The 20,167-nt window shown below is 49.9% G+C and overlaps 7 protein-coding genes across 7 annotated transcripts; 4 read left to right on the top strand and 3 right to left on the bottom strand.

Moving 5' to 3' along the window:
* Positions 1-1,139: 1,139 nt before the first annotated feature.
* N7457_004571 (putative alpha,alpha-trehalose phosphate synthase subunit TPS3) lies at positions 1,140-4,049 on the bottom strand (the record flags this gene model as incomplete). The annotated part of the gene is made up of 3 exons (XM_057175616.1): positions 1,140-1,207; positions 1,267-3,971; positions 4,027-4,049. 3 exons carry the CDS (start codon positions 4,047-4,049, stop codon positions 1,140-1,142), a joined length of 2,796 nt encoding a protein of 931 aa, XP_057032663.1.
* A 562-nt stretch (positions 4,050-4,611) lies between these two features.
* N7457_004572 (Stk19 family serine/threonine-protein kinase) lies at positions 4,612-5,791 on the top strand (the record flags this gene model as incomplete). Its single annotated transcript, XM_057175617.1, has 2 exons — positions 4,612-5,158; positions 5,211-5,791. 2 exons carry the CDS (start codon positions 4,612-4,614, stop codon positions 5,789-5,791), a joined length of 1,128 nt encoding a protein of 375 aa, XP_057032664.1.
* Positions 5,792-6,387: 596 nt separating this feature from the next.
* On the top strand, positions 6,388-7,505 carry N7457_004573 (SRPBCC family protein; the record flags this gene model as incomplete). The annotated part of the gene is made up of 2 exons (XM_057175618.1): positions 6,388-6,883; positions 6,946-7,505. 2 exons carry the CDS (start codon positions 6,388-6,390, stop codon positions 7,503-7,505), a joined length of 1,056 nt encoding a protein of 351 aa, XP_057032665.1.
* Positions 7,506-7,743: 238 nt separating this feature from the next.
* Positions 7,744-8,288, bottom strand: N7457_004574 (uncharacterized protein; the record flags this gene model as incomplete). The annotated part of the gene is made up of 4 exons (XM_057175619.1): positions 7,744-7,940; positions 7,989-8,013; positions 8,082-8,171; positions 8,226-8,288. 4 exons carry the CDS (start codon positions 8,286-8,288, stop codon positions 7,744-7,746), a joined length of 375 nt encoding a protein of 124 aa, XP_057032666.1.
* A 1,303-nt stretch (positions 8,289-9,591) lies between these two features.
* N7457_004575 (DUF3405 domain-containing protein) lies at positions 9,592-12,031 on the top strand (the record flags this gene model as incomplete). The annotated part of the gene is made up of 5 exons (XM_057175620.1): positions 9,592-9,764; positions 9,869-10,113; positions 10,175-10,790; positions 10,846-11,858; positions 12,006-12,031. 5 exons carry the CDS (start codon positions 9,592-9,594, stop codon positions 12,029-12,031), a joined length of 2,073 nt encoding a protein of 690 aa, XP_057032667.1.
* Positions 12,032-12,821: 790 nt separating this feature from the next.
* On the bottom strand, positions 12,822-14,396 carry N7457_004576 (C2H2 zinc finger protein; the record flags this gene model as incomplete). Its single annotated transcript, XM_057175621.1, has 1 exon — positions 12,822-14,396. The coding sequence occupies one exon, from the start codon at positions 14,394-14,396 to the stop codon at positions 12,822-12,824; it is 1,575 nt and encodes a 524-aa protein (XP_057032668.1).
* A 3,997-nt stretch (positions 14,397-18,393) lies between these two features.
* On the top strand, positions 18,394-19,970 carry N7457_004577 (uncharacterized protein; the record flags this gene model as incomplete). Its single annotated transcript, XM_057175622.1, has 2 exons — positions 18,394-18,876; positions 18,930-19,970. 2 exons carry the CDS (start codon positions 18,394-18,396, stop codon positions 19,968-19,970), a joined length of 1,524 nt encoding a protein of 507 aa, XP_057032669.1.
* Between the last annotated feature and the right edge of the window lie 197 nt (positions 19,971-20,167).

Consider the following 20,167-nt stretch of genomic DNA (forward strand, 5'->3'; position numbering starts at 1 on the left):
CCATGTGTTGGGGCCCAGAGCATGAACAACCACCTAATAGACGTGCAGTATCCCCTCCATGACGGCTTCGCATTGTTTATACTGGCCTCAACACAAACTGCGGGACATGCTTAACTATAGCCTGAGGTTTTTAATGCTATTGTCCCTGCGTTTGTGACCGCTGAATCTTATCGACGAGGTCACTGAGTCTTCAATTATGCCAGTATTCCAACAGACCTTCTGTTATCAGCCAGCTCTCTGAGTCCTCAAACCTTTGCACGCCTGGGAGCATGACAACTGGGTGTCAAGCCAGGGATTTCACCTTGAGCAGTCTGTGGGCTCACTTCAGAGACCCTGGTTGTTGGGTTCGTCATTCACATACGTCGAGCTTCTTCTATAATCTGGTGAAGGTTGCAAAATTTGATAGAATCCACTTCCATCACATCACAATCTCGGGTATATACACTGGCGAGCTTCTCATATTGCATCCACCCTGCAATCCACTTGCACCACTTCGTATTTTTTAAAATATGAACCACAGAACTTGATGGGAAGAATTCGGTGATGGGGGAGCAGAGATGCGAAGGGCGGTGACGAAGTATTATTAGGCAGAATCGCGCAAACCGCCTACCCGCGGATTCAACTCGGCGGGAACTTTTCAGTCCTTACATCCATCAGGCAAGAACCACAGATTGAGAAATATCATTTTGTTATTCCAATTTCCATCAAGATCATTCTGTATTGAAGAGTTATCTGCAGGCGAGAGTCCCCCGGATTCAAATTTCGAGCGGAAGAGGCCTGAGAATCCGAGAGTAGACCGGATTGGCCAGATTTTCCGTTGTCAGGCTGGATCTAAAAGAAATACCAAAACATGTCTAGTTTTTAGTATATTTTTTCCTCCTGCTCTTCTTTGACCCGAAATCATTTGTGAATCAGAATTAAGATGCAATGCAAATATATCTTCCTGTAGAGCCTCCATGTATGTGTCGCATCAACATGATCAAAAATGTACCGCAAGAAATGTATGCCAGCATCATATAATAGTTTCCAAAGAAAAAAAAAAAAAAAAGAAAACTCCGATCCATTTGGATATCATGTATTCGTCTTCGCATGTTCGCATATTGGAAAATTTTTGTAGATAAATCAATTTGCCCAGTAAATCACTCTTGTAATGGTATTTTGGTTTGGCCTTGAGGGGCAGCCAATTGCTGCAAACAAGACAAGACACCTAGAACAAATTAGCTGATTTGAGAGGGAAAAAAACATTGGATATGGTCTTAAACGTACCGGTAACTCCTTGAGTTAGAGTCGCTTTGGCCTCTGTGCTGCGCGAGCCCAATGTAACGGTCATAGCATAGTCAACAGCCTTGAGCTTCTGCAGTTTATTGGCCCAACGGAAGACCGGCTCATCGTCGCGATTGTCACCGACAACGAGCAAGAAATCGGGTTTGATGACATCCTCCTTTTTTTCTGCGTTCGCCGAGAACCATTTCCAGACGAGTTCGGCGGCGGATGCTTTGTTGGTATTGGTGGTTTCCACAATCAAGGCGCCTTCGACGGGGATAGCATGTACACCTTGATCAGCGCAGGCGTCGTTGATATTGCCTGCACATTCAGCGGCAGACCGAGCTGCGACGTGGCGGTCTTCCGCTGATCCGTGGTGGAAGACGAGTGAGCAGTGGCGCTCTTCAATCCAGCTACCCTCCACGCGCGCGTGGAAATATGCTAGGATGTTAGATACAGCTGCTTTCCACGCTTTGACGTGCACTTTGTCTGCGAGGTGGGTCCATGTATCGCCGTTTGGCTCGCGCACGAAGCATCCGTTCTCGGCGATCAACCCCAAATTGTTGACCTGTCGGAACAGCCGTTCCATTTCCTCGGGCATGCGCGAGCTCATCACGTAGACAACATTGGCGGGATCTTCGGTTATTTCGTTTAGTGCTGTGATGGCACGCTGCGGTGTGGTTAGGATAATACTGCGCGGTGACCCCCAAGAAGCCAATGTGCCTTCGTAATCCACAATCATGAGTCGCTTTTTGGACTGGCGATACCGCTCGGTGAGCCGTGATACAGATAGCCGGGGTACTGCCATGATCTCTCGCGAGGATTGCTCATTCCAGACTCGAGTGAGGGTTTCATCGAATGATTTGACCCAGTTGCCAGTTGAATTTTTCAGCACAGCACGGAATAGCTCCTCCCAAACTTGCTTCCGCTCCGTTTCATCACGAGTCAGAGCTGTGTGTATTGCCTCGCAGCACTGGCGATAATCCCATGGGTTGACCAAAAGAGCATGGTTCCCAAAAACAGATGCGCTGCCAGTGAACTCGCTAAGAATCAGTGAGCCATAGGCTTTGTCGCCACAGCGACCATCCTGGCAGTAGACAAACTCGTGACTAGTCAGGTTCATGCCCTCTCGTAGACTAGTAATCATCAAGGCATCTGCCACAGTGATAAGAGCGAGGTATTGGGAGAAAGCCAAGTCTTGCTTGAGGAAGACCAAAGGCTGATGAGCGAGGGTCGAGTGTGTAGAGTTGATGCGCATGGCAATATCAGAGATGGTTGCTTCTAATTCGGGTTGTTCCGTAGTGCTGGTTGCGACTTGAATCAACACGACTTTATCCGCCCATTCCGGGTAGGTGTTCAAAAACAGCTCGTAGCTAAGAAGCTTCTGACGAATACCCCGTACAGAATCAATCTTGTCGCGCGACACAATGAGGCGCTTTCCCTGATAGCGTTCTGAGATTGTGCCGACCCATCGCTCCACGTCCGTCGCCTTACGGCGCTTATCCCAAGATGTCGGATCGATGCCAATAGGGAATGTGCCCACGTTAACAAACCGATCTTCCAACTGAATTCCCTCGGGTGTCGCTTCCACACACAAAATCCGACTGCATGTCTGCAGGAAATGTCGGCAGTATTCATCCGTCTGGAAACCAATGAGGTTGGCGCCGAGAATTCCTTCTAAAAGCTCCTTGCGTGGTGCCAAGCACTTAAAAACTTCCGACGACGGGAACGCAATGTGCAGGAAAAACCCAATTTTTGCATCTGGCACGAGCTTGCGAAGCATAGCTGGAACCAGTAGAAGATGATAATCCTGAACCCAGATCGCATCACCGCGCTTCCAGTGCTTAGCAATGCGCTCTGCAAAAGCCTGGTTCAGCTTAACATAGTAGATCCACGAATGATCCTCATAAGCTTTGCTCTTCGGGTTATCTGGGATCTGGTAATGAAATACAGGCCATAGAATGGTCTTGCAAAAATGGGTGTAGTGACCGTCGAAATCACCGTCATTTACAAAAACCGTCAACGAACCATACTCATCTTCCAATTTCTCCGCAATATCTCGCCGGGTGTGTTGTGCCAAGGCATCAGTGGGCATTCCCAAGGTGCCCACCCACATCATGTTATCCAAAAATCCGGCGTCTGTTGCGGATCGCACCGCGTTGCGCAGGCCACCATTGCCCTGCTCCGCAGTTTCGATGGTCCATTCCGCTTTGGAGAACGACAAATTGCGGCTCGCTGTGCTACCCTTTCTTAGTCTTGGATATGCGACGAGCTGGGCCGCAGGAGGCCGGTGCGACACAGATTCCTTGACTGGGCGAGGATCTTGGTGCTTAAGAATAGATGGGGACGGCGATACCACTGTCTGCGGCTTTGGCTGATTGAGCGAAGTGGTCGCACCCCATATAGGGGAGTGGCCTTCACTTTCCGTGAGAAGCCGGTTGTCCTGCTCTGCGGCTGAAGGGAACGGATACCCTTTTTTCCTTTCTTCTGCCTTGGCTACACGGGAAGCAAAGATGCGCTCATGATCTGTTGTAGCTCCCGGTGTAAGACCCGGTACTGTTCCTGCATTGTTCTTCTCGAACAAGCTCGCAGCAGCATTGGGTATGGGAGTAATACCCTCAACGGTGGGGTTCGCGGATGGAGGGCCAGAAGGGGGAGAGCGGGTGCGCAAGTTGTTAATGTGAAAGTTAACTGTGTAGGGCAGAAACCTAGATGGTTATGATTTAGCCATGGTTCAAAAAGGGTAATCCGACAGTCACCTACAAAGATGCTATGAAGACCGTCATAGTATTTGGCTTGCGCCCGAGCTTAGGCGGATAAGCTGGATTTCGAGACAGAGCAAGCGGAAAAATGAAGGTCTAAGTTGAGCGCTAACAAGAAATAGGCGGGTAAATGGATAGCTGGAGTCCTCGTAATCGGGCTAAGCTGAAGGAAAAAGAGAGGCCAGTTACACGATGCGTTTCTCATGACTACGTCATGTGGAAGTGCCAAGTGGGCTGCAGAAGCAAGTTTGCCTTGAGAATACCACTGAGAGAAGATGGCCAGAACCAGATGTCGCATTCAGGCCCAACATCAAGGAAACTCCTTTTCAACAAAAAGAAGAGTTGCGGAACCAAGGAAGAGACGGAGCCAGCTCCATGAAGTTGCCTGGCAGCTGACTGCGTCGTACCAGGTTCACCCCACGTTGGCGCGGGCGGGCGGGTTAAATACGGTATTTGGCGTATTGGGGTTACCGAAGTATGGCAGCTGGTCTCTGATTGGCGGAATCTCTTACGCCCAGTCACCTGATGTGAGGCAATATTGCGCCGATGTCATCTTCATCCTGGGAGCAATCTATCTACTCATGCCATGACCTTGCGTCTCACGTCTGCTCCCGTGTCAGGCATCAAGAAAAGAAAGGCCTCTGCTCCGAAACCTCGCGCTTCGCCTTTTGCTGCTCATGCGCGCCGCAAGCCTACATCCGGCGGAGCCAACAGCTTAAAATCGACCGCAGATCTGGGGTATGATGATCCGCTTCCAGACATAGGCGGGTCGCATTTCATATCGGAGACCGCACCAGTCCAGAATGTGCTACAGGCCATTCAATACATCCGCGATGGCATGTTCGAGGACCTGCCCGCGCGCGCGGGCATGAACAGCACACGCATCGCAGAAGTCCTCAATCTCCGTCGATCGCTACCCCCACTCGCCTCCGTGGCTCATGTTCATACCCTGCTGGAGGCACCAACACAAGTGGAACGGGAGATTGTCGAACAGATCCAGGCAGGTCGAATTCGGCGACTAATCATCCCAGGTCGAGGCAATGATGCGGCAGGCTTGGGTGATTGTTTGGTGCTAGCAGAGGACTGGGAGAAACTAGTTCAGGACAGTCCTTCCTTGGAGCAACCAGTCAAGGGTATATATTACAGTCGGGATTTTTCGGAGGTGTGAAGTTGACGATTTTACAGAGAAATTCCTTGATATTCTGAAACGTATGGGAACCTCCTCTGCGATATCGCACGGGGTCTTCACCACTGATGAGTACAGGGCCCTGCTCCGTGCCGGATTTGTCGTTTCTTCGTCATCATATACGCAAGGCACACTAAGCATAGCATCCCTCCCCAACTTACCTCAAATGGCAGTTTCTTCGGCAAGTCGAAGCGAGTCTATCTCGCACACTGAGCGCCCGGTGCAATCAGCTGCTCAAGCCCGTGCTGCCACTCTTTTCCTGTCCCTTCCTAACACGGGCACGTATCTCCGCTTGTTGGGGTCAGGTCGGGCACATATGCTTGCTCTTCTCCGGCGGTCCGCCTCTGCAGAAGTCCCTTTGAGTCTGCTCAAAGATCGATGGGAGGGAGCTGTTGAGTCCGAAAAGAATATAGGCAAACGAGCCCGTGGTGAGTTTGCCGGAGTACTTCCGGGTAAAACCAGGAAGTGGAAAGAGCTTTATGGGATGCGCTTTCGATGGGCCGTGGAAGAAGCACTAGGCGCAGGACTGGTGGAAATATTTGAAACTGGCAGCGTGGGGCCTGGTATTCGGTGTCTATAAGCCATATATCCGCAGACTTGTTGGCTCGAATATGACTTATTCTTTCTATATCAAGATGGCTAGTTGATTAGCTCAAAACCAGCAAGCATATAAACTCAAGCACCTCTTTGAAAAACATCCTCAGCCAATTTCATGTTCCAAGGCCCCGGAAAAGACGTTGGACAGGTCGAGGTAACATAAGTCAGGCCCATACATGTGTCTACAATGCTCAAAGCCAACTGGGAATACCTACATAAAGAGGTATTAAACAAACCCAAAGAAAAATTCACACTTCCTCATTTTGGACGAATACAATTTGCTCAATTGAAATCCGTGCTCTAGAAGAACGCCTAAGAAAGATACATGTGCCTACCTCAGTTCTTAGCAACTCTGTTATGGTCCCTCTAAACACACATTCATCCAGACAACGAAGTCCATTTGCTGGCAAATGGATTCAAATGAAGGGACAATTTACTTAAATTCGATCTGCTGTCCAACCTTACAAGTCTTCTTTTTCCACATCTCACTATTGACGATTTTGCCGACTTCGCTTCAAACTTCCACTCCGCGACTCCTTCCTACTTTCTGAAGCGCACCAAAACATCCTTAGATCCATCATGCCAATCATTCAACTTGAACCACACATGTTCACCAGCCTGCCCCATCATCTAGATCTTCCAGGAGAAGCCAACACCATTGACCTACAGGGGTTCATTCGCGCGACCCTGGAGGAAGCTCGGCCTCTTCTAAACAACTTCCCATCATCATTAAAAGCAGACCGCAAGCTTCGCTCTTCTCCCCCCTCCAAAGCAAAAGTAAAAGTCTCACAGGGATGGCGAACTCTCCCAGCCTTCGAGCAAGGCTCGCTGCCCAAAAGAGAGTTCTGGGTATGTCGCCAAAGCGAGCACCAAGACTCGAACCATGAGGATGGGACAGTCTCCTGGTGGGAATTCCACGATGGATTGCGAAACAACCACGCCGAACACGAGATGGAGTATACGCCTAGCGTGTCAAGCGTACATCAACTACTGACATGGAGCGAATCCGATGAATGGAATCCCAACAGAGCGATCCACATTGCGGACAGAAGTTACAATCAGTTCACAGTCGAACGTAAGTATAAAATCAAAATAGAACAAAGCGCCCCAAAGATATCTACCTAACATCATTTCTAGTCAACCTCATAGTCCATGCATTCCACCCACAGGCGCTCATCCGGCCCCGAGCTTTCATATCCTGGACCATGTCAGCAACCTTCATCGACGCATATTCACTAACCAGGGTTGAACAAGACCCCGAAGAAGCCACTCGGGCAGCAGAAGGCTTTATTACCATACAGGTCCCATTCTATTTGACTAAGCCTGCCGCCCCGGGAACTCGATATGAGGGGCTCTATGCACAAATCATGAACGCCGTCCCGCCGCGGACAATCTTCGCTTCCTATGCAAGTGTCGAACAGGCTGAGCTTGTCGCTCCTGCTCCACCTGAGTCTACAAAGCCTTCTTCTTCAACTAATCTGAATGCACCTGTTACGCTTCCTGGTCGTTACATCCGGTGGACCATGGCAACCACTTCTGAAGCAGGTGGGAGCATCCCAAAGTGGGTTCAGCGGAGTTGGTCCCTTGGCGGAGTGCCGCGGGCTGTTGTTGCTGATGTGGGGCTGTTCATCGACTGGACCATCAAACGGAGAGAAGAGAGGAGACTAGAAGACGATGCTCAAGTGGAAGAGATCTAGCTTGTCTCGGTTGCCACTACGGATTTTCTTTCTCTCGGTTTGAACTCCACAGTCTGACTTCGGATGGGTTCAACATTCAAGCACTATGATAGACATACATAAGACATGAGATATCAATACTAGATGTTCAAAGCCAGGGTGCAGTTCTATGCGAAGCACTCGAATTGATCGGATTTTCCCGGCAGGTATCTTCATCATTCAACACTATCTACTCCGTACGGAGTACTGCGTGGTAATCTCACAGGCAAGCCTTAACCACACTAAAAGCCTGCAATGCAGCAGAGAGACCCACAGCAAAGGCGCTTTCATTAATACCATGCTTGACATACCAGACCGAGCTAGCCCAGAGCAAGGCATTGACAATCCCGGCCATACCCTTGTTCAATGGGTCTTGGAGGAGGCTAGGGTCGCGCGCCCATTGCCAGTGAAGAAGACCTAGTCATGTTTAGAAATTGACTGGAAGAGATCAAGCTTAGAACATACTGGTCAACATGAAGAATGCGCTGCCCTATTCATCGGAGCATCATGTTCCATGGTCAATATAGTTCACCTTGAAACTCAACAGGTTCAACGCACCTGGTACCAGCCCACAGTCCCACTAGCCCATGGCTTAGTCTTTGCGATAGATTTGAATCTCGGGTCGGCAGTCCATTCCCTGCCTGCGGCCTACTCAATTAACCCCATTGTTCTTTGACTGCACTTTCGAGCTTGGGACAATACCGTGTGACCAAGGGAAAGCAACACGAAGGATGCGGCTGATGCTTGCAGGAGAGAGGGAGACATTTTGATTCTCGTTATATGAAGGAGTGAGATGTTGCGAGGGTTGTCAATATCTCATATTTTCTACAGACAGCTCTGGGGGGGGATATGATGAGGCTATCAAGGTGCCTCGGCTCAGTTGGACCGTGTGCAGCGGGGGTGTCCGAGGTAAGCTTGTTCAGTGTGAACGCATATTTGACTATTCAATATTCTACCCCATCCTACTTTAAATTACTCTATATCCAAGTCATTGGCTTAGCAGATGAAGTGTGGGGAAGTACTTATGTTCAAAAGCAGTGGTTGCAACTTGCAACGCCCAAGTGCCCAGGTGGACATGTCCAACATGTGTAAAGCAAAGCATCTTTCCAAATCGGCAGGAATCCTGGGAATCCAAGTATCACACATATTTCACATATTTCACCTGTCTCTACAAGAAAAACAAAACAGTCATCAGCAATGGCCATCAGCTGTGGAAGTTCCGCTTCATCCTCATCCTGACCCAGTGACAGTCTCATTTCAAACGACCTTTCTATCCTAACATACTTGAAGACATTGCTTTGATCCCTGAAATCATCGGGCAGCCTTCTACTCCAGATGTCTTGACTAAATCGCATAGGGTCTATAACGTTGAAGTTTCACGAATCGGCTGACCAAAACACCTATTCAGGGCTGTCGCGACACGCCCACTCATATCCGCTATCAAGAAGGTATTCGAACCGAAACCAGGACCACAACGACGCCATATTCTATGTTATATATTCAAAATACTCGGTGGAGTACGGAGTATTATTGTGTATCTTACGAACGAAAGATCGACATGTGGAGTGGATGCTACAAGCCCCCTCGTGGGCGCTAACACAGTCTTTTCAGCCCTTTCTGTCCAAACTTGGCCTTTCCGTTTGGCTTTTTTGGGCGTTCAGGCCGAGAAGAACTGTTTCCATATCTCTGAAAATAAAAAGGAAGAAAACGAGATATCCTTGTTAGTTCGAAGGTAATAAGTACTCGTTGCTGGTCGGACGACATAGCGTGATCTCAGGGTCAAAGACCCATTTCGGGGGTCTCGGCATGGCCCCAAATTACATGAGGCCAAGACAACTGGATCAAATAAGATGAGTAGTTTGATACTGGCCCCTCACAGGTCCGAGATGAGGCATGCGCCACCGGGCAAGGCTCGCACTAGGCGTTCTTGAAGCCCCGCTGTGCCTAACTAAGGCTGAAAGACGCATGGTGTCCGCCGTCCGCGGGTTTGTGTCTTCGTTTCGATCAAAATGCAGGTAAACACTGTCTAGATCATTTATTTCAGGTCTCACATGGTTCTGCCTTGAAAATGCACCCAGTTGACGGCCTCGTGGCGAGTTGTCGACATCTAGTGCGGATTTCCGCAAGACGCGGTCTTGTTACGATCGCCCTTGGTCTTGTTTTCACAATCTTTCTGCTCCTGTTTTGGCCGAAAGATCGAGCTTTAAAAGTGCAGCCCGATCCGACATTCTATTCTTCGAGGTACATATTTTCTAGTCACCTGGGTGGACATGTTTAATGACATCTCAGAATCATATAATGCAGCGGGTTTCATTCAATAACTAACACTGCTCATCTCTTTATAGTAAAAGGAATGCCTTTTTTCTAGGCTCGGGCGCCACCAATGACGGCGATGGTCTTGGGCAACTCGTTTTGGAAACATCACAAGAGTCGCAATCCATACCGTACGATCCATATCCCGAATATAACAGCGAGGCATGGAAAAATACATGGCGAGGAACACACCGACAATGCGCCGGCCCAAATGGCACACCCTTAGACCGTAGAAATACTGAAACAGCCATGAGAGGGTTTTACTGGAACCAATCAGGTATAGTGAGACCAGCTCATCCTGACCTGTTGGGTTTCAGCGAACACTGACAGTAGCCCAGACTTTCCGGCGCCAATATTTGGATCTTACAAGGCGTGGAAGTTGGATGCGAGTATCTGCACCGATCGATATTCTCGATATGCGGCATACGGCTACGCGGAAGAAGACAAAGAGTCTGATAACTCAACTGAAGTGCAGTGGGAGGATGTGAACTGGGCCACTCTGCAACAAGGCTGCTTGCAGCGCAATGCAGATCGGTATCAACCTTCAAGTATTCGCCAAAAGACGTTGACTCTGCATAAAGAGCTCGATAGAGAGCCCGATAATGGAACTCACCCACATGTCTTGAGAGAAGAAAAGATACAGATGGATCAAAATACCACTGGTATTTTCAAACCACGGACGGCGGTGGTTCTGCGCACATGGCTCGATATGAAATATACGGAGAACGATCTCCACTATATACGATCTATCATCATGGAGCTGTCGCTATTATCGGGCGCGGAATACGAGGTGGTCCTTATGGTTGATGCGAAAGACGCTGAATTGCCTAATCCAGCCGATAAAGAGGGCTTAAACAATCTGAGACAATCGCTTCCGCGGGAGCTCCAGGATTTGGCAGTGTTTTTCAATTCGAAAATACTAGAAGACTGGTACCCGAAGATCGATGTTCATGTGTAAGACTGATTGCTTTCTATCCAATCTGGATGAGTCGTTAATCCTTATTCCCAGCGCCATCCTCCAATACTTCCAGCCAATGCAGGTATTCTCTCGACTAAATCCACAGTACGACTTCTTCTGGCAGTTTGAAATGGACTCACGATATACGGGACACTTCTACAATTTCCTCGAGCAAGCAACCTCGTTCGCAAAACAACAACCTCGCAAGAACCTATGGGAGCGCAACTCTTACTTCTACATCCCCGCCGTCCACGGAACCTGGGACGATTTCATCGACCATGTAGACCAGAGCATGGTCGGCGTTGATAGCATCTGGGGCCCACAGCCAGCAAAAGATATCGATGTTGGTGACGAAGCACCAAAGCCCCCGCATCCAGACTCAGACGATGATGCTTGGAACTGGGGCGTAGGCGAAGAAGCCGACGTGATCACCTGGCTACCTCACTTCAACCCCCAGGAGACCGGTTGGCCCTTCTCAGACCGGATATTCAATTTCCGCCAGAAGGGAGATACGCCGCGCCGGGCATCCGTCGTCGCAATGTCCCGTGTCTCCACCCGACTACTACGGATAATGCACGCGGATAAGGTTGAAAAAGGCCTTGGACTAGCGTCTGAGATGTCGCTAGTCTCTTGGTCTCTGTATTATGGATTGAAGGCAGTCCAGGTCCCTCATCCTATCTACCATGCGCACGAAACGAACCCTGATCAGCTCAATCGCCGAGCTAATTCGGGTAAACCGGGGAAGATCAGCGCTGAGAATGATAGTATCTGGACTTGGGACCGGCATAATGATATCGTGCTGAAAATGTCCTATATGTTTTCGTCGGAATTCCCGGAAAGGATTTATCGAGCTTGGTTGGGTTATGATGATGCAGAGAAGGTGAGTGGCTTTTTGCTAGTCCTTCGGCTTGCTCTCGTCTGCCAGGACTACGAGTTGATCTTCGCTAACAATACACAAGGAGGGTCGTCGTCGTCTTTGCTTGCCTCCAATGTTTTTACATCCGGTCAAGAATACGAGACGATAACCATTGAATGGAGATCATATATTTTATCAACGTTCCCAGGTTGTTTATTTCGACTCAGATCGTCTTGTAGCATACATAGGCATGTGTAGCAAAAGCAATTTATTGAACCAATACGCCAAACCAGGAAGTCTGAATACAGAACCCCCATAGTGTGGGGAAATGGGCCACTGGCTACATCCTGTACAGAAAGAGCATCGGTGATTGTTATGTGAGGTCGCCTATGACATACCCTTGAGCTGTATTTTCTTAATCGTAGAACGAAAGAAGCAAAACAATCAAGTACTATGCTCGTTGCGTCTAAGCTGCAAGAAAAACATCATATTGCGTTTTCACAACCCATAAATTCCAAGGGCTGGACTACCTAGGTGAGAGGTTTGTATCACTTGAAGGCGTAGAATGATCCAGTGACTATTATTTCATGCCCATTCAACATAGAGGTTAACAGTAAATTATCACGACCTAGGTTGGGAATAGCAGCATAAAGAAAAACTCCAAATCCAGCGTAACCCATGCACATACTCCAACGCAAATAGACTCCATCCTAAGGGGGATGGAATCGATAACAGGACATAGGGATCTGGAATTTCGAGGCGCATTCCAGAGGAAATCAATGTTCTCCTTTCCATGGCACTGTCGGCCAATTTCTTGCACAAAGTGCTTCGGTTGCTCAAGGGATAGGAGAGAGCATGGAAAACACATTTTGCAGATCACTCCAGATATGAATAAGATAGAGGCTAGAACGGAAAAAGGTCCTAAATTATATGACTTCGGGGAGAAGAAGAAGAAAAAGAGACGAAAAGAAAAGAAATAAGGATATGACAGGGAATAGAAAACACCAACGCCGGCGACTGTCGGTATGGTGATCATGAGGGCATCAATTTGATCCCAAAGGAGAATGGGACAATCAAAACGTATCAACAAAGTGGAGGAGAGGGACATAACAGCTCGCATGGCTGCCGGCCAAGCATATCGTACAGACTAAGGACCAGACCTCGGGACAAATCACCGGGGAGCGGTATTGTTCATATTGACTTCCACTGGAGCCGGTGGCACCGAGTTGGACGACGCAATATGCGCCCGCAAGGCGGCAACCTCCGTGCGCAAGCCGGTCAATTCCTCGTGCATCGTCCGTACATATGCCCAAAGCTTATCGATTTGGTTGGCATCACCGCCATTGTTATCAGGTCCATCGAATCCTTTGACATGGGATAGACTGTGAGTACTGGAGTGGCTGTGTGAAGGGGTGTGCTTGGTTGCAGCCTGGATGCCAAATCGAGCATCCGGTGAAGTCATGCCCGGCGGCGGCGGCAGCTGGGGGGCGCCTGGCTGCGGCAGGGGTAAACCTAGTGTAGGGGGTGCATGGTTTGAAGACTGATTGGTGCGCCCAAAAGAGGACTGTGGGTGCGGTAAAGACTGGCCTATACCAGGAGAGTGTGCACGGTGTGGCGGTGCACTATCATGCTGCGATGACAGAGCGTTCGGGGACAGTGGTTTAGGGCTGTCATTGAGATTGTTGGAAGGGAAAATAGACGAGCCTGACGCAAGTCCCGCAGGCGGGAAAGTCATGTGTGTAGATTGCGAGGCTGATGTTGACACACTTGATCCTCCATGGTTGGGGGGAGGTGGGAAGAGGTGGCTGGGACGACCAGCGGCGATTGGTGGATAAGTGTTTGACTGGCGTGAATGAATCGAATCAGACCGGGGAACTGTGTCTGCTTCATGCTTGCGGATGCTCGGCATCGTCAATCGTCGCTCGTCCTCCTCGTCCATGCGCTCAGGCTCTGCTGTGTACATCAACCCGTCCATATCGTCGGGTGCCCCAGTTGCACCATCGCCGTATTCATCATCTGCGGCAAAGCTGCCCATACTCGCGCGCCGACCCGCGCAGCCTCCTTGGCCTTTGTTGTGCCGAGCTAGCGCATCACCTCGGGCAAAACGACGTCCACATTTCGGACAGATATGCGGTCGCTCGCCCGTGTGCAGCTTTGTGTGACGCTTCAAATCATGCAGTCTTCGGAAACGTGATTGGCAGGTTTGGCAAACGAAAGGCTTCTCCTGACTGTGAGTGAGCAGATGGCTCTTGAGATTATGTTGCCGGGTGAATTCTGTCGCGCAATAGGGGCAACGGTGTTTCTTCGCCGATGGAGAGCGAGGGCTACCTCGATTGTAACCTGCAGTTGGTAGGCTTAGTCCGCGACGCGGATCATTAATATTGCCGGAGGGCATTGGGTATGAGAATGATTTGCCATCGTGGTCGATCTCGGAGTTACCGCGCGACCGTCGATCACCATCCTGAGAAGTGGTTTCCTCGATGGGACCAGGGCTCGCGACCGTCGAGGCATGCATTAATGAGTTGTGGTGATGATCGTTTGATCCGTATGGGTCCGAGGGCGATTCGGTCGCGTGTGAGTCGATCTGCATCTGCTCGGGGGAGGCATGGACGGAAGGCTCATGGATGGGGGCAGCTGGCGACTTTTCACTTGCGCCTAAGGCCTCCCGAGCCACTTGCGAACTGTTTCTTTCAGCGTCCTTCTCATGCTCCGGCCTATCCGCCGGTACAGCTGTTGGGCTCGTCATGGGGGAAGTTGATCTCTCGATCGCGAAACGTGTAGACCGGCGCTAGCAATCGAGCTCAGGCTGTCAGGTTTTGAGGGCTTAAACAAAGAATGAGGTTCTGAACTGGTCAGAGAGTTTGCAGATAATGGATTAGAGACGGCGACTGGCTCATTCGACATCAACGCCGCCATGGAGAAAGAGGGTTTCGCGCCAGCCTCAAAAGGTGGACGAGCAAAGGCGACAGCTACTTTGGATGCCATGTTAGAACCATGCAAGGAGAATTGAGAGGGCAAAAGATAAGAACTAACTTTCATCAACAGAGATCTCAACAGATGTACGGAGTCAAGCAGACGAGGTTGGGGGGGGGGAAAGAGAGCGAAGACCAGGGCGTGTGGGGCGTTTCTCACGAGTGTGGCGCAAGCTGACGAGTGGTTTCAGCTTCGAACTTGTCCCAAGATCCACCCGAATTGATCCCAGGGGCTTAGACCTCTAGGATAGCAAGGAATGAGTGGGCGAGATTCAATGGAAAGTTTGGAATAGGAGCGAATAGGGCTCAGAATGGGAGAGGATTGAGGAGGAGGATAATAAACCACCTAGGTACGGAGTAGTTCTGACAGACTCAAAGACAGAAAAAGAAAAAAGCGTGAACGTGTGAACCAAAACAGGGCAGGGGAAAGGATACGTTTGGGAGAGTCGAGGCTCTAAGAGAAAGGAAGAGGCAACCATGTACTAGGTACGTGGCTTGTGGCGGTATTGACCTGTAACGAAAAGGTACTGAAGACTTGGTTAAGATTGAGGCTGTGTAGACCGCTAACGCCGTGTGGCTGGTCCGTGGGGCACACTCTCTGTCTTTTACGACACGTCGCCTTACATTTCACGTATGCAGCGTCCATGTACGGAGTACTCCGTACGCCGTACGGAGCATACGGAGTACATATGTTGTGTATTGCCGGAGATCTACCAGTTATGATCAATCTGGGAGCCTCATCGGGTCTTTAATCCCATACTGTTGCGCTCCCCACTACGGAGTTCTCCGTACAAGATGCACATGGGATGATACCGGGATTCCTCCAGATAATACAGAGTCGACTTACTCCGTGGACAGCCGTCAAGCAAACAGGTATTCTTAAATACCCGGTGCGGAGCAAATACAGAGTGTCAGTGGAGAGACGCTGGTCTCGGGGTCTTCGCCACATATGCAGAATGTACCTACATATACGCAACATATGGACTCATTGGACCATAGAATCCTAAAGACTACGCCACCATTCGAATGGGTCACTTACATTACTGTATAATCTGGTCCCTCCAGAAAAATACCAGATGAATACAAGGCGCACGATATTGCTGCGCCATGTTTCAGGGTACACCTCAGGCGGCTCGGAGGATCGACATCCACGCGGAGAGCCCCATACACCAAAGGCAGTGCCACACTGGTCCATGCTACATCTCTAACCACAGGTATAAAATCTTGCTCTATGCACTCCGTAGCAAGATCCTACTCATGTTTTCTCGTTCAACCCATCGGTATAGTCAAGAGCCATTCTTCGAAGACTGTGATTGTACCCCGGGACATGCGGAACGTGGAGTACATATCCTCTTCCAACATTCCAATATCCAACCCTTTACTTGCTCCACTCCCAAAAATAGCCCCGGAGCCTGTGTGGCTGATACTATTCGTTCTCTATATAACACTCTATCCTCGATGGAAAATTCTCCATAACCCCGACTCGATGAGACAGTTTGTGTCGACCCACGTTCCCGAGATTGAGCATGCCACACACACAATAGTATTGATGCCCAGCTCCACTCTTTACCAATCCTTGACTGTTGTAGGTGTTTTCTATACCATGGCCAACTGGCTTTAATATTCTCAAATCACTTCCAGCATTGGGCACTCCTTGCAGCCTAAATACGTCAACAATAAATGTTCAACATGCAGTTGACATACCATAAACCCACAACTAGCCCCATTATATTTATGATCAACCTCTACTAAGCCAGTCTAATAGCGCCATTATGACCTTACTGCGACTTATTTATCGTTTCTCATCCGATTCATCACGACTGTGACCAGAATATTCGAGTGATTCCGTTGGCTTATCGCCCTAGTCATCATTGCAAGGACAACTTGGATCCTGGAACTTGAAGACGGTCTAACTGCTCTTGATAATGGCGTGGAGCTTCAAACCCCTGCTAGAAAACGTCTCAAAAGTCTATATATATTCCTTCCAGACTGTTGGAAGCTCGACACTCATACCAGGTGTCATGTTGCGCGCAACACGCCGCTCAATCTAGAGATATACTTATAATTCGAGTCGGTCTATTATTCGAGCGCAATTATAGATGTCCGCAAGTCAGCTACGGAGTACAGGATCGGGTTCAATTCGGACCTGGATCATTTTAGGGGTCAGGGTCTCTTCTGGTACCCACAGCGAACGGATGATTGAGCGATGAAGATTCTGGTGATTCTAACAGCTACCAAGTGGATGTTCTCCTAGCTGGCGGCTTATCGGTCCCTGAAGAAGTACATAGATACATCTTATGGCTTCACCAGAAATACTAACCGTCGAACAAAATGCAAGGATAATGGTCTGATTCTAGGGCAATGGACTCATTAGCTTCGATACGAAGCTAACAGGGGCTTCAACGATAGCAGTAATGAACAACACGAGAAGAGAAGAGAAGAGAAGAGAAGGTCAAGGGGATTAAGAGATATTTACATCGAAGTCGGTACAGAGTGCTTGTTAACAAGATTGACATGCTATGCATATCTGCAGGCTCGGTGGCGTTCCTATTTAGTCTGCTCACATCTACTCCGTACAATCTAGAATATGAAATGGACACTCTACATGAATTCCTCTACTCCGTACAAAGTATTCAGATCAGTGGAATTTGGGGCAAAACTCCCGTTCCCAGTGAACTAGAGTAAGATGGTGTGGGAATGGGGGGCAGCGAGACATCGATGTCAAGGCCGGAGTATAACTGAACCGGTTACTCAAAATAAAACGGAATCCCCAGGATATCCTCGCCTAAAATAAACCCCGTCATGATTCATGGACCTCCACCGTCCCAAGAGGTGAACATGCGTGTGCTCGGCACTATCACGGGTGTGACCGGTCTCTGCCTTCACACATAATTCCCGCACGAGGAACCCTGCAGTAAAAATAACTTCACTTCGTTGGGCACAGACCTTTCCATCGTTACCTCTCTGCCCCGAATCTTCAGTCTTTAAATCTCAAACATCTAGTCTTCCAGGGTGCTTAATCCTGTTAGATGACTGGGTCTTATATTTAGGTCGGCGGGTATGATGACCCAGTCATTCCCATTTTGCCTCCGATTGCCCGTCTATGCCACACAGTCGAGCGGTTCAGCACTGCGTTTGGTTGGCCAGACGATCGGCGGATTAGCGCCGGGTTGGAGTGACGGAGGTGCATCGTGAGGAGCAAGCATGGCTGCTTCTCACTCTCACTGGTCTGTTCTCCACTGTGACAAGCTTGGCCGATCACCCCCGCCGCCCAGTCGCATTCCCCTCTTCACTCCTCGAGGTAAAATGCACTCGCAACCAGAGGGCTTGACAGCCTCTGTATCTTCCAATCATGGCCCTGATCGCTGCTGCAAATATCCCCTCGGCGCTTAGTTTGACCCGGCATAAGGTGATGAGAAACAAAAGTCTGCATTTTGATCCCCGCCTCTCGGACCATGCCAGCACCCGGACAATTATTGATATTCAAGGTGTCCAGGCTGGTTCCTGTCAATTTCTGAATATCTTTCTTTTCGTCTTTCATCATCTGCTGGCTATACTCGTGTACGCAGGCTTCGCACACGGTATTGGTGATCTATTACCCATCTGACATACTTCAGCTGTTGTCACACCTATACTTGTGATTTTGGTATAAATCCAACTCAATTCCCGCCTTGTGCTGTTCCCAGCAGCTAGTCCTGTGGGCGCTTTGCTTCAAGAGCTGGTTCTCTTGATCTGAAATTTCTATTATTCTTTGCATAAGTTACCGCTACAATGGTCGCCTTCAACGACAGCCGGGACAACTCTCCTCAATCGTACGGGCCCGTTGTGCCCGTGGACCTTACTCGTAGCTCATATCACAGCGCCATGGGTCCCCTACCACAGCACACCGTACGAGAGACTCGCAGCGGTTCCGAGACGAGTGGTGCCTCGCTCAAGAGTCCGCGCACTGCTCGATTCGCCGAGGCCACATCAATTCACTCTCCCATCGAACGCACAGAAGCTGGGAGATCACCTTTTGCCGACCCTCCCACATCCCAAGCACAGGGAGACGTTGCAGATGTGGGATTCGGCTATGTGGCAGCGAACAATCCCAGCCAACATGCGGATGATCAAGTGCCGATGTCGCCTTTCAGACCTGACTTGAAGGTGCCACAGACAGCCAAGTCATTGAACCCGCTCAGCCCAACCTTCCGCGAAGAGTACATGCTTGAGAAGCAAGAGAAGAAAGCCGAAGTCGAGAATGCTCGAGATCTGGTAAGAAAAGCACCCCGAAAAACCCACCACCGCAATGTACTAATCATCAACAGAGAATTAAACTCCGCGTCCGTATCGCAAAGGTGTTCTTACGTTTTGTCAACTTCGGTTGCAGTCTGATCATATTAAGTCTGCTGGCCGTGACATTGACCGTCTTCAATGCCACCAAGCACCTGCCTACTCGTAACGGTCTTCCTGCCTGGGCAGAAGGCACCAACCCGTGGGCCCAGTATCTCCTTCTATCCATGGCTTGCGTCTCACTATTTGCCTGTCTAATTGTGTTCTGGGCCTACCGAAAAGGCGGCCACGGCCGTGCTGAGAAAGCCGCCGTGTACTACACTGGCTTCTCAATCGCCTTCTTCGCCCTCAACCTGATCATGTGGATCGTCGGCGCGGCAGTTTACCAGCACTCAAAATCCTCAGGAGAGAACAAGGACATGTGGGGCTGGTCTTGCGCGCAGAACACCCGCGAGCAGATCTACCACAACACAGTCGACTATGCGCTCCTCTGCCGTCTCCAAGACTGGGGTCTGGTCTGCGCCATCATCGAAGTCGTCATCGAAGTCCTCGTCATCCTGATCTACGTGGTAGTCTTCTACCGCGTCTGGAGCAAGCGCAAGCTGATGAAGTCCATGGATACCCGCGACACCGCTCGCTCAGATCTATACCTCGCCCAGCTGCGCCTGCAATCCGCCCCAAACACCCCGGGCTTCGCAGGGTTTGCCTCTTATCCTCCCAAATCCCCCTTCTACGCCGCAACCTCTGTGGACCCCTACTCATCCGCTGAGAAGGGCATGGCTCAGCCCCAAACTCAGTACGCCTCACCGCGCTCGCCTACCCGCCCTATCCCATCCTTCCAGCTCCAGCCGCCTCCTATCAAGGTCCAACAGCCGACACCACAGACTGCCCAGCAGGAGTTCGCCCCTCCCGCTCAGTACTCGCATTCACCATCCCCACCTCCACAGAACCATCGCCAGAGCTCGCCGGTAAATGGAGATAGCGCTCCAGGTGAGCGCACCTACGACGCCGTGCCAATTCCCGGCGCTTATGGGAGTCCCATGGCGCCAGCGTTCCCGGCTCCTGTACGCAAGTAAACAGGAATAACGACAAGCATTTATTTTGTTTCTTTCTTCTGGGCTAATTCCATTTCCCCATTCGTGGAAATGAAAGCGCTTGAAAACAGCCTGAAAAACAAAAGCCTGAAAAAAAAATCCGAAAATCTATAAAACCCCAATCCAGGCCCTCGCATTCGAGCGGCCTGCTTGAAAATCGGACACATGTTCGACCTGTT

This window comes from Penicillium paradoxum (assembly GCF_028828445.1).
Source record: "Penicillium paradoxum strain IBT 22861 chromosome Unknown utg000004l_segment0_segment0, whole genome shotgun sequence".
In the NCBI taxonomy this organism is placed as follows: Eukaryota; Fungi; Ascomycota; class Eurotiomycetes; order Eurotiales; family Aspergillaceae; genus Penicillium; species Penicillium paradoxum.